The 14,160-nt window shown below is 36.6% G+C and overlaps 1 protein-coding gene and 1 long non-coding RNA gene across 2 annotated transcripts; one reads left to right on the forward strand and one right to left on the reverse strand.

The window, feature by feature from the left end:
- The first annotated feature begins 1,273 nt into the window (after positions 1–1,273).
- LOC309483602 (semaphorin-7A) lies at positions 1,274–12,566 on the forward strand. Its single transcript, XM_082149499.1, has 14 exons — positions 1,274–1,539; positions 3,645–3,784; positions 4,124–4,180; positions 4,822–4,917; positions 5,821–5,917; positions 6,470–6,577; positions 7,275–7,414; positions 7,500–7,675; positions 8,055–8,163; positions 8,348–8,549; positions 8,918–9,033; positions 9,241–9,413; positions 9,516–9,571; positions 10,695–12,566. The coding sequence occupies exons 1-14, from the start codon at positions 1,461–1,463 to the stop codon at positions 11,039–11,041; spliced, it is 1,896 nt and encodes a 631-aa protein (XP_082005625.1). The 5' UTR covers positions 1,274–1,460; the 3' UTR covers positions 11,042–12,566.
- A 145-nt stretch (positions 12,567–12,711) lies between these two features.
- On the reverse strand, positions 12,712–13,766 carry LOC309483604. Its single transcript, XR_014200600.1, has 2 exons — positions 13,333–13,766; positions 12,712–13,300 (listed from the first exon to the last, which is right to left on the reverse strand). It is a non-coding gene; the product is annotated as an uncharacterized lncRNA (long non-coding RNA).
- Positions 13,767–14,160: the final 394 nt, after the last annotated feature.

Consider the following 14,160-nt stretch of genomic DNA (forward strand, 5'->3'; position numbering starts at 1 on the left):
GTGTGTGTGCACTCATAAATTTATTCTGTACAGTATGTTCTGATCTTCCTGTTCTGTACTCACTGATGTGAGGACTTATTTGTGCCACCACTTTGACCAAAATATGTTGCTTAAGCCTTTTGGCCACTAGCTGGAGCCAAAGAAAGACATATAAAAGAGACAATAGCCTGTACTATACAAAACTGCACCAGAGGCTTTAAAATTGATGTCAGTTTACACAGACATAATTTGATTTTGTGATAAATGTAGGAGATTTTGTGGTGCCAAATAATCTACAATGAATGGAAGAATGGAAATATGTTTCCTGGCCCACTCTGCCACTGATGCAGTGAACATTGGCTTGTCTGAGCTCCAAAAGTATTGATGAACTTGATGAATAGGACAATAACATGGGCAAGATGCAGAGTGAGCAGATTCTTATAGCTGCTTCAGTCAAGAACTGACAAAGCAAATTTAACAGTTCACTGAAAAAAACAGATAATAGATTACTCGTGTATCACATGTATCTTAAAAGCATCTGTAACAACAGTTCCCACAGTCAGGAATATGGAAGAGCCATGGTATTGCTAATGAACATGACTAGGCCTACTTTGTTACAAATTTCATTATTATATATATATAGGATTCTGAGATTCTTACAAATATGTCCAAATTTGACCAACTTAATGGCAATTATTGCAAGATAATGATTATTATTACACATATTATATGATATTAAATGATATGTACACACCATTGTCTGTCAGAATACTCGATTGTGATTGGCTGGGAGGTGTGCGTTCAAATAGTGTAATGCACAGGTAGTTCCAGTCAGTCAAACCACCATTCTATATTAATGCGCTGCTTTCATTGAAGCACACCACACACACACACACACACACACACACACACACACACACACACACGTGACACACTACTGCACAGACAGACGCAGCACACACATCTCTCTCTCTCTCTCTCTCTCTCTCTCTCTCAGATATATATTTATTCTATAAATTGCCATTAACTTATAAGCAGGGTATTTTTTTGTGAAGGTTAAAATACTGGGTATTTAACATCTCCCCAGAAATGGGGGACATTGGCCCTATAAACATTTCTAAATGTTATAATGTTAGCAACACCCCTGTCTAAATGTAAATTATAATATGTATATGATCTACAAACTTAAGTGTATTAAGGTGGAATGTCATCGCATGAATTAAAATGCATTAAACTAATAAATAAAGTGTTTAGCTCACTGTGTGGTTGTCAGTCCGCGTGAGCGCATGTCTGTTCGCCCTTTTCTCTCTCTTTCAGAAGGTGTGACGTGAAGGCAATTACCGCTCAGATTCTCACAGAGGTCTGAGGGACAAGGCAGCGCCCGCTTATCACACACACTTCAGGCAAAACAACACCATCCTTATCTGAGACAAGGCTTATATTAACGTGTCGTCACTCTAATTAAAGCATCACTCAGCAACATGAATCTACTCATACTGGCGACTCTGTTCTCTGTGGTTTTGGCCGAAAAATCACCCCGGCTGAAATTTACCGTGATGGGTAAGGCTTTATTTTCTTCAATGATATAGTTTAATTCTGCTACTGATTCTGTGGAGAGGTCTGGAATTTTCTCGTTCTCAGGTTCTGATGTCATGTTTATCCTTACTGAAGCAGAAATTACAAATCTTATTTTCCCCTCAAGAAAAAAATGCTGCGTATTAAGTCTGAAAGTAGAAGAAAAAAAAAAAAATGAAAAAAAAAATGAAATCACAATGTTAGTAAATTGAGGCAAGCTAAGATGAGGCACTGACTGCTTTACATTGCTGTTTTGAAAACAAAAAAACAATTGAGGCTCACATGCACGTCATGACTTCACACCATGACGTATGTGTGATATTAATCATGGTTAAGAGTACACAAGCCTAGACTACAATGAAAAAAATACAGTAAATGCATCGCTTTAATTACAGACGTTGTATAAAAATGAAGCGTATAGTGTCGATGACAACATATAGCCTAGCCTATGCAGCCTGTTAAGTATAACTGAGGGTTTATACAATGATGCTGGAAAGATTTTTGCCTGTGTAGTCATAGTAACATCTCCTGAAGATATGTTAATGGTGTATGGGTTGGTCAAGAGCAAGTGGTAGTAAACAAGCGCCTGAATCTTCCTGGAGGCTACTGAATAAGTAATTTTCTGAAACGACCTTTCGCTTTCTATCTAAACTTGTAAATGTTTTGAAGCAATTTTCCTGTAGAATACGCAGCAAGTGGGTTTGTTTTAAGAAAAGCATAGGACGCAATCTACAGAGCTGCAATGCAGGTGTGTGAGCTAACGGGAATGATGGCACTGCAGCAACTGATGCATTTCCAAAACACAGGGTACAACTGCGATCCAGGGAAAAAAAAACACTCGCATTTGCAGGATAGCCCATGGAAAATTCCACGAAACCCACCTTTATAATTTATTCCAAGCACGTTCACAGACTTCTATGTCGATACAACGGTATGGGTCATGTATTTGTTTAAAAACATCAACATGTCTCACGGCCATCCCCTCAGTGTTAAGGGATACTAAAACCTCTCACAAATACACATAATATGAGAAACCGTGATAGCCCAATATAAGACAGCATTGAGCTTGTTGGTCTTGACCGCCCACTTCAGCACCACGGACAGCGACCTCTTCAATTCAGCGCACGTCTTCACCAAGGATGCGATCGGGAGACAAATTCTCTGATGAACTAAAGTGTTATGGAAAACGAGAGCTGTATATGCAAATAGAAACCGGCTCAGACTGGTCTGCAGGCTTTTTCGACCTCTTCAGCCCTCCCTTCGAATAGCCAGTTATTGATTGTGCTGGAATCTACCAGCGCAGACCGAGACAAACACCTGTTGCAACGTTAGTTTTATGAAATAATCGCGAAGCTCCGCTTTATATAATGAAACAATTATTTCAAATTACAATACGATTTTAATTTTACGGTTACCCCTGACAACCACATGTGACAGTATTCTCCATTTGGGTATAATGAAAAACGCCCACATTAGCAGCTAAGGCATTTGAGCTAATCATTTAAGATCTGTAGTTCTCAACTGGTTTTGCTCTAAAACCCAGATTTTACTGTGAAAATCAAGTGAAAGCATTTAATGACATAATATTTAACATAACATTCAACAAAAGCACAGGTCCAACAATATGCAAAATGATTTATATAGAACAGTCTAAAAGGAAAATCGACAGTTTTGTTAATGCACACAACGGCAAAAATGTGATGACTAACACTGGACTATGTTATACTTAACTATTACTATAAAACCAAGTGATGATTTGGACCAAAAAACTATAGAGTCTAGATGCACAGCCTTTGATTCTCAACAACAAAAGATAGAGGAAGCATTTATTGCATTTACATGGGCTCATTTAAGAAGCCTTTATTTTTTTTATTTTTTTTTTGCATTTGCTATATCCTAAATATACAAATTTTTATGGCTAATTTTGTTATTTGTATAGTTTTTTCCCTGTGGCCCATTTTTGAATTGCAACCCACCAGCTGAGACCCACTGATTTGATGTACATTATTCATTTGTGCAATATGTGTGAACATATACAACATGCAAATGTCCAAAACCCTGTTTATACACTGCATTTCATTTGTCTTTAGAATCCCCTCGGTTTCGCTTCATGAAACCGGAGAACTACACGACGGTTTACCACCAACAGGAAACTGATGTCCTGTATGTGGGGGGCCAAGGGGTCATCTATAAGCTCAGCTTCAGTGATAAAGGAGTGCATGACAAGCAGGTAGGGAGGATGACACCATAACCTGGAGCTAAAGTAGATCTATCACTGCTCTAAATCCTGACCTAGATACTCGGCAAGTAGCAAAACGGTGGTATTATTTATGGAGCAGAACAATGTCTTATAATGGAGGTAATACTTGTGGTTGCATAAAAGAAGCTTTTCTTTGCAATGGGGGATAGTTATAGCTTCTTATCATTTTACTATAGCCATAACATTTTATGTTCTGTTTTCTCATTGTAATTATAGAATATACAGTAGCTATAAAATGATAACAATTCATCCGTACATTATTATGTATGCAAGGCTGCATGATTAGTAATGTTGTTGATGTGCTCACAGATCCCTGTGGTAATGGATGAGAATGCAAAAGCGAAGTGTCTCTCATCAGCATGGAAGGTAAGAGAGACAAACCCACAATATTCAGTCAGTTCAGACCTCAAGCGGGTTGGCATTTCAAGCAAAAAAAAGGATTATCTTAACTCATTTAAACCGTGCGCTTCAATTCACTCACATATCTTACTGTGCACGAGAAGTGACTAGCACAATGTGTCCAGTTATCCATTTCTCATAAATCCACTGTGTGAATTACACACATCAGGTTAAGCTGGATTATAATAAATAGTGAATTCTGAAAATGACTTTAATCAGAACATTTATGAACGTATTTCCCAGACGCTCCTCAGCCTGGCTGGATTCACTGCCCTGGTTCAACATCTACAGAAATAGTCATCCATGCTGAGCAGGTCATCACTCAGAGTTGACTGAATGAGGCTATTTTTTTAAGGGTAATGGCACAGACAGAAAGCCAACACATGAGTGATGGGCTTCTTTAAAATCGAAATAAAGATAGTTGTTGGGGTGTTTATGCTGAAGTTACAAATGCAATTAGTATAGAAAAAGGAAAATGAAAGAGCCTCTCCAAGCCCACAATTAGATGGCATACTGTATTTAGCAACTATATTCTTTCTATAATTTATAATATATGATGTCTGTATGTTTTGCATTGACACATATCGTGTTTTTTCATCTTTCTATAGCAAGAGTGTGATAATTTCATCTCAGTAATTGAGAAAGTCGGTGATTCATTCGTGGTGTGTGGGACAACAGCGGGTTCTCCTAAATGTTATCTCCTGGTAAGATGCCTTACCTGCCATTGTATATGCAACTCTCACAATCCAGAAGCAGTTTAAACTCCATCTGTAAGCAAACCACAAAAGTGTTTAAGATTAGGACATGTTCCTCTTTGTTAGTCTTCAAGATACAGTCTAAGGCCCTGTTCCAAAAGGCACCCTAAACACTCGCTCGCTTCAGTGTGGGCTCGGCATCGAGGGCGCTTACTGACTGCAAAGGGGGCGCTCGTGAGCACCATACTGAAACCTAAAATAACAAATGGGACTCCTGCGGTCTCATGAACTTAATGGACATGTGCACGTGGCAGCCATTGCAGGTCAACAAGACTGAAAGTGCAGATGAAGTATGCCATTTTGGAAAAAATGGCCTAAAATTGCAGAAACAAACAAAAAATAGATGTGCACACCACACCTGCTAAATGCAGACATTTCGGGTTTATTAAAAATAATAAATGATGTTGCGAAGACACTTATCAAATATTACTCATAATCTATTTCATTCGCTTTAACATTTTCTGTGGTTACATGAGAAAGCGAAGGAAATAAGACCAGTTTTCGTTCTGAGCTCAGCTGCTTTGACAAAACCCAGGCTGTTTATTTAACCACTTCTGTATTATTGTGAACATTTTTATAACCTTTGTGTGTCTCTGCCGTGGGTGTGATTTATAACCGAATCAACATGAGAGACGGTATTGGATTAAAATGACAGAACTGAAAGTAGTACAATAAAATGTGCGTTTGACATCCTGAAATGTGGGACACACATTTAGTGGATGAATAATATTATGTAAAAAAAAAGTGTTCTGCTGAAAAGTGGTATGATTTGTGCTACAGTGCAGTGTCACTGCTGTTTCCTTGATAAAAGCCTGAAAATGACTAAATAATCACATCATCTCTCTCATCCAGGTAAATGACAGTGTACTGACAGAAATGCCGGCGGAGACAGTAGCGTCTAACATCTTGGCACCTTTCCCTTCTCAGCGCTCCATCAGTCTGTCAGCAGGTAAATAGAGAGAGGAGAGGAATGGTGGAAGGAGATAATGCAGGAGAGAATGTTTTGTTCATATTTTTCATTTAGTTCTTCATTTGAATAGGTATTTGTTTCTGAAGTAGAGCAGACTGTAATGTGACATGCTCAAAGCTTCAAATCTTGTCAGGTCTCTGTGAAAATACAGTGTGTATCAGAGGAAATGGAAAAGAACAAATTAAAAAAAAAGATCAACACTCCCTGTAGTATATGACAAAAAGAGATCTTGCCCTTTTCTTTAGTGTTTTAAATGTCAGATACAAAGTTGAGTATTTCATATGCCATGTAAGTTAGCAGAGCTGAAAGGTCAACACTTATTCTGAAAGAAATTGCATGTCTCAACAATATCTCCATCTGTCAGTCAGAAGGAAGTAGTTCGCAGTGCGTTGCAGCCCTCTTTTTTACTTTGATTATCAAAGTATTGCAAACATTGCTAAATTTAAATCAAAGTTTCAGAATCTTTGGTTTGACAGGACTATAGTCACCGAGGTTTGACTGATGGATATACTTATCTCTCTCCTTATTTAGATGGGAATCTGTACTCTGCTCTGTCAGCGGTTGCAGGACAGACTGGCTCTATCCGTCGCACATATGGCTCCAAAAAACAGCTGAAGTCAGAGAATAAATGGCTACAGAGTGAGTTGACTGTTGTTATCTATACTGCATTAGCAGTTTGGAGATTGTCTTGATGGACTGAGCTAATGGATCCTACAGTATGTCAGCTTAAAACAGAGTTTGTTTAAAAACCTGACCAAAAGTTTAAAAAAAAGAGAGAAGTCCCTTATGTTCCCTTGTGTAAACACAGTGATATTGTGGAATATTATTACAATTTAAAATAAAAAAATTATGTTTTAACATATAGTTTATTCCTGACTGTGATGGTAAAGCTGAATTTTCATCAGCCATTACTCCTTCAGTGTCCCTCAGAAATCAGTCTAATATGTTGATTTGCTGCTTTATCCTGAAAATATGCTGAAATCAGCTGCTGATTTCTTATTATTATCAATGTTGAAAATGGTTCTAATGCTTCATATTTTTGTGGAAACCATGATTTTTTTTTTTAAAAGAACAACATTTGTTTGAAATATATATACTTTTTGTGATAATGTAGAAATCTTAACTGTCAAACTGAATCTTATGTCATTCATGCAAATTAATTATTTATTTATTTATAAACACTATATATATCATCTAATGAATGGCTTACTTAAATCTCTTTTAAACATAAAAACATTTTTTATTTCAACTAAGATAAAGGTTCAAAAACGAATTATTTATATACAACACAAAGAGTCTATGAAAATAATAAATCTGCTCTCAACCTCTCTCTCAGATCCTCAGTTTGCAGGAGCCGCTGTGATCCCACACAAAGAGAAACTCAAAGATGAGATCTATTTCTTCTTCAGTGAGGTCAACAGTACAGCCAATGTAGATGAAGAGCCTTACAGGGCTCGGATAGGACGAGTCTGCATGGTAACACGCTCTTAATCCATTCCTGCTTCAGATACACTGCCGTGAGGACTCTAGGTTTCTGATAACCTTTGCATGTGTGGCTCAGGTTGATGAGGGAGGGCTTCAGAATGTGCTGCCAAACTCCTGGACCACATTCCTGAAGGCACGTGTGATGTGTGGGAAAGCTGGAACTCCTGTGCAGTACAACAACTTCAGACAGGCCTTCGTTCTGGCTTCTCATCTCCGCACTGGGTTGATATATGGCCTCTTCTCCAATGCCTGGTAGGAAGACATCTGACATCATGCAGTTGGATAATGCCTTTGGCAAGACTTCATTATTCACCACCAAAAAAAAATCTCTATAGATTTTTTACTCAAAACACTGATAAAAATATTGTCAGTTGTGCTTCCTTCAAGCTTTCTTTTATATAAACCATATTGATCAATATTACATTTCTTTTTTTCAATTTATCAGTTGGATATTTAATTGTGCATGCTCATTTCCCCTATTTTTACATTAACATTTACTGAAAGCTAATCTTTTAAAACATTCATTATTTCTTTACAGTTTACACTGATAAATGTAATCTTTAAGAGATCTCAGAATGAATATCCATACTTGATTAAAATCTGTTTTCCATATGTTTATGTCTTTCTACAGGAATACCACTGTAGTGTGTGCGTACTCCATTGAAGAAATTGACAAAGCCTTTTCTACATCCAAACTGAAGGGCTACAACTCACCTTTAGCGGCCCCTCGTCCTGGAACGGTAAAGCACACAGAAACATCAACCAAAGGCATAATTACGTGCCAACAGATTCATTTTGTTATACATATTACATTCTAAACATTTATTAAATTAACTTTGAATGTATCGCTAAAATACTATCCTACAATTTCATAACACAAAGGCACAACCTGATTTTTCATTTGTGTGGTTCGCCTTTATCCAGTGTGCTTTCAGAAACAACACTCAGGCTCATAACCAGAAGATCCTGACTGTGATCAAGGATCACCCTGAGATTGAGGATATGATCTACCCGGTTGACGAAACTCCTCTGGAACTGCCAGTTCATGACCACTTCACACATCTTGTGGCAGACAATGTCTTGGCAGTCAATGATGAACACTACAGTGTCATTTATCTGGGCACAGGTATTCTGAATTATGGGGGTATTACACGGATATTGTAATATCAGCTGATACTTATAAATAGCCGATTTTAACACTCTATACTATTTCGCCTAAATAAATAAAGAATAAAACATTTTAAAACCAAAATGGTACAGGTGAAATTAGGCATCACAACATTATAATCCAGTATGAAAATGGAAATTGCTAAAGATAATCAGCAGCACAATTAAATATCCAATATTGAGTGATACCGGTAAACTAAAACAAATCACTGATATTGACAAATATTCAATTTTACACCAACATCTTGCACCCCATATAATTTATTCTCATTCTATTATTGTTTTTCTATCTTTTCTAATGCTATTTTTCCTGTGTCTCCTGTACAGAAAAGGGTAAAGTCCTGAAGGTGCTCCATGCCATAGAAGGAGCCTTTATCATAGCACAGTATTCTTTATTCCACGATGATAGTCCCATCATTAACATGGCAATTGACTCTAAAAAGGTACTGACCCACATTTTAATGATGCCAATTTTAGCCTGCAGTGGTAGGACATATTATTCCACTGAAATATAATTATATATAGCTTTGAATTACTATTTGCACAATACAGTGAGAAAGTAATTCAAAGGCTGTTCACATAGATATTTAAAATAGAGTTTGATAGGATCCAGATGGCACCTTTCACCTCTGAATTCTGCTTTTTGCCAGGGTCATCTCTATATTGGCACAGAGCTTGAAGTGCAGCGCATCCCCCTGGCTGACTGTGGTCGCTACGGAGTAGGCTGCCGGGAATGCATCCTTTCACGAGATCCATATTGTGCGTGGGACAAGTCCAAGAGGAAGTGTACTGCAATCCCAGCGGACTACAACAATAGCACTGGGTACATATGCACTCAAAAATATCACACAATGATGCATTACTGGTTTTCCTGACGAAGTAACCTAAGTTTCAATTATTATTTTTCTCACTATTTTGAAATCAGGACTCTTATTCAGACCCTTGACCACTCCAGTGCCTCGGTCTGCGGCGATGCTCCAGGTAAATTGTCTTTGTGACTTTTAAAGGTGCCATTTTTCTTGTTGTGTCTCTGAACCCTTTATGGCACTTAAGAATTTGAAAGTTTTCAAAACAGTTTCAGCTTCTTCTTCCCAATGAAACCCATTTTTGCATTGTTTTCTAAATATAGTTTTTTTTTATTCATATCACTTGCCATATAATATTTTTTTCTGGAATTCACTGACTTAACAGTATTTAATGCCATTGAATTTTTCTTTTTACAAGATACTGTATAGACAAACAATAATAAAAAAAAAAAGTAGCCTATGTGTAACCATGTAATAATAGTTAAGAAGTGTTCTGTGTTCAGAAGAGACAAAACATTAATAGTAGTATCATGTCTGTAATATATGCTATATATATATATATATATATATATATATATATATATATATTTATAATATAACATAAATTAATATTTGTACATTGTTACAAAAAAAATGTTTTCAAATAAATGCTGAACTTTCTACTCATCAATGAATCCAGAAACAAAACAATATTTATTTCCGTTTCCACATAAATATTAATCAGCACAACAGTTTTCGACATTGGTAATAATAAGAAATGTTTCTTGAGCACCAAATCAGCATATTAGAATGATTTCTGAAGGGTCATGTGACACTGAAGACTAGAGAAAGGACTGATGAAAATTCAGCTTTGCCAGCGCAGGACTAAATTACATTTTAAAATCTATTAAAATAGAACACAGTTTGGAATTGTAAAGATTTTACTGTATTTTTGATCAAATAAATGCAAATTGGCAAGCATAAGAGACATAAAAACATTACAAATCTTACTGACCCCAAACTTTTAAACAGTAGTGTATATAAAAAATAAAAGTATTTGGTGTCATTGTTACAGTGTAATTATATATTTAAGTACTGAGTAATATTAAGTAACTACATGTACTTACTATAGGGTTAGGGTAGGATTAGGATTTGGTTGAGGATTAGTTGCATGTAATTATGCATAATTTACTGTTATTACTATGGTAAGTACACGTAACATATGTAACAAGGACACTGTAAAATAAAGTGTTACCAAGTATTTTTATTAAAAATGGTTTCAAATATACTAAAATGTTTCCTATAATTGTGTGATACAGCTCATAAGGCACCTAGCACCATCCCCAAACAAGTTTTAGTGGATAAAGATGGACCGGTCCTGCTACCGTGCCCAGTGCGATCCTACCATGCCACTTACCGCTGGGAGAAAGACAAATGCATCAAGGAATATCCTTGCACCATCTCTGGCTCCTCCTGTGTGCTGGCACCCACCCCTGACCTGCCTCTGAAGGAGGGTGTGTTCCGCTGTCTGGCGGAGGAGAACGGTCTGCAACAGGAGGTGGTGTCCTACAAGCTAGTGTTCAACGGTGGACTCCTCTCCACCTCGCTAGCCTCCACCCTGGGGTCGGCTCTGCTGCTGGCTGCCGCGGCACACTGGCTCCTGTAGATCCAGTGAATCCTGAGGGGTCGGAAGGAAAACGAGTTTTATGCTAAGGTCAGCAGAGCATGAGTACCTAGACCGGTCCAACTAAACTGCAGGAGAGCAGCTGGTCTCTATATAAACTGTGTTTCTTGTTTCTTATTCGGAGCAATTCTTTTCTTTGAAGGGCCGAGAAAATGCCTGAAATTGTCTCATTTTGCTAAATGCTTTATCATACCAAACACCAGTGTTATGTATTACATGAAATTATGTAAGTGTACTGTTTCATGCCCATCAGCCTAAGCAAACATTTAGACTTATATACTGTATATTCAAATATCTAATACATGAGATGTGTACATTGCTTGCAAAATGTTAGTGCCATCTTTCAGATGTTTCAGAAGACTGCTTTGCTAACTACACTTAGACATGGAATCCAGATCAGTTCTTTAACCTGGTTAGTTTTCTCGTTAACACTTTATATAAAGGTTCAATTACTTTAGTTGATGCATTGGGTATCATGAACTAACAATTAACAATTTTTTTTACAGTATTTTGTTAACTAGGTTAATGTTAATTTACAGCTGTTTAACATTTAACACACGTGTTCATTGTAAATTCATGTTTGTTCATAATACATGAACTGCTGTTCATTTATACAGCTTGAAATGCAAAAAAAATATATTAGTGAAAGAAATTAACATTAAATTAATTGAATCTGTACTGATCATTGTTAATTCACGTTACCTAATGATTTAACCAAATTGAACCTTATTTTAAAGTGTTACTTTTTCGTTGGTATGTAGAATTACTGAGGTACAAAAGCGAGATACATGCTGAAACATGAATATGCTGTTATAAATTCCTTAATTTTTTTCCCATTGTGTGCCATTAGAACAGTTCTGAAGCCTTAAAACAAGGATGAGTCCCTTTAAGCTGTAAGGGTCACATCCTAAGCACAACCTGCAAACTGAGCAGAACCTGCAGAATCTGCTGGCTTTGTCTTTCCACCTGACACAGAATGTTATTTCAGCATGATTTCAGGAGTACATACAGCTGATTTGTTTGTGCCTGTTTAAGAAGTTTGAAATCACGTATCAGTCACTACTAGAAATGTGAACTGCAAAAACGATACCGATACAAAACCAATACAGATTCAACTGCTTTTGCTCAGTGTGAACAGGAAGAATAACCAGAATCCATAAAACCAGATAGTTTATCTCGGTATGTCACTGTGTTTAACAGACATAAACTCTCTTGCATCCTTGATGCCTGTAATTTTCATGCTCATGACATTTTTACATTTTGCGTTCAAATAAGCTTCAGTACATGTGATATGGAGTTGCATTTTGCAGTTGCAGTGTAAAGAGGCTTAATTATAATGTTGTTTTAATTGTGATGCTCTGCATATGCTGTTTTTCACCATTGCTGCCTATGGGAATAGAAAGCATTCCTGATGGATCTAAACAGTCATTCTGCACTAAGGTGTTCTGAGTGTAAATCTGTCACCATTTTACATCATATCATTTTATTTGATCATCACTTCAGCGATAAAACTTTATCTTATACACATTACAGAAAGGGAAAAATAAGATGCTCATACAAGAACTTTCTAACTAGCACATAATCGTCTCTAATTGTCATCTGCACCTCTAACACACACACACATGCACCTCACCACTATTTTTGTTTCTTTCTCTTTCTCTCAGAGCAACTGACCCCAAATGCCAAATTTGTCTTTAACCTTGTTCTTTCCACACTGTATTTTGGGAGCAGGAGTGAAACAATGGTGTTATGAATGAATTGATTACTAATTAACCAGAAGTGCATTGTGTTTTCAGAAGATGGACTATTTTTTTTATTTGTAGTTACGTCTTGTGCCATTCTGTTTCTTGCTCTACTGGTGACATAATCTGCCAATCTAATCAAAAGTTTGTTTTGTACTTCCATATGGATCTCTGGGTTGATGTTTGGGCATCACGAGATATTTAAAAAGTTTCATACAAGCCATGTAAATAGTCCAGGGACTGACTGCAGTGTTGCTTTACACATTACTTATGCTAGCGTGTGCTAACTTTCTGTTTGCATGCTGAATGCCACAGCACTGTTGTCCTCTCTGTGTACTCGTACCTCTTGTCTCTTGGCCTAATGTGCTACACTGCACTAAAAGCAGGAACGTTCTAGTGCCAAACCAATGTTGTGTCATTTTCATCAGAGAGCTTTTCTAACTTTTCCACTGTGCTTCAAAGCCAAACGTTTACCTTTCTGAGACACAAATAGCAGAATCTAGACACACACACACACACACACACACACACACACACACACACACACACACACAAAATTACTTTCGGCAGTGTAAATGACACAGGGTCTTTCGATGTAGATCACACAAAATCAATACTGTAAACAACTGTTACATTTATTTATTTTTTATTCGTTTTTTACTCTGTAACTGGTGTTGCGAGGCCACTGTGTTTTTATTGTCTGTCATTTGCTATGCATTGTGTTTTTTGCCCGAGACTTGTGGCAGGGAGTGTTTTCTCATGTAGGGACACTCAGCACGGTTTACTGCTCAAAGCATCTTGCAGTTGTGTAAGCTTGCACTTAATAATTCATATTTATAACTGGTTACCAAAAGTCAGCAATTTTTTTTTTCTAAAGGGGTTGAAGACATTGTAAAATACAGAAACGTATAATTATACATTAAATGTTTCCCTGAATATGTGCATTAAAATAAATAAAAATATCTACTGTATTTATGTTTTTGATTGTTCATCAATGTTTGTTTTTTTTGTAAAGATATATGTATTGAACAAACTTGCTATTGTGCAGTTTGCGCTATTGTGGTAGTAAATGTTGCTTTTCACCAAACCATTCCTTCAAAATTATGAAATGTAGTCTAATGTAAATATTGGTTTAATCACCAAAACACAACAGAATGATCTTTTATTTTTATGGTAAACATGGCAAGATGGTTTCGATTGTGAAAAGCACATTTGTATAAGGTTTAGTATTTCGTTATTAAACATAATTTTTTTTAAATGGTTTTGAGAAGAACCATACTAAGTCAGTAGAAAATGTTCAAACAGGATTTATTTTTTTTTGCATTAATTAAAAAAGATTTAAATTATTTTGAAATTATT

This window comes from Leuciscus leuciscus (genome assembly GCF_965113295.1).
Source record: "Leuciscus leuciscus genome assembly, chromosome: 20".
NCBI classification, from domain to species: domain Eukaryota; kingdom Metazoa; phylum Chordata; class Actinopteri; order Cypriniformes; family Leuciscidae; genus Leuciscus; species Leuciscus leuciscus.

Coding starts and splice junctions, on each gene's coding strand:
- LOC309483602 (XM_082149499.1), top strand. CDS start 1,461: ATGAATCTACTCATACTGGCGACTCTGTTCTCTGTGGTTTTGGCCGAA. Junction 3,785..4,123: donor AAGGAGTGCATGACAAGCAG/GTAGGGAGGATG, acceptor ATGTGCTCACAG/ATCCCTGTGGTAATGGATGA. Junction 9,034..9,240: donor TGGCAATTGACTCTAAAAAG/GTACTGACCCAC, acceptor GCTTTTTGCCAG/GGTCATCTCTATATTGGCAC.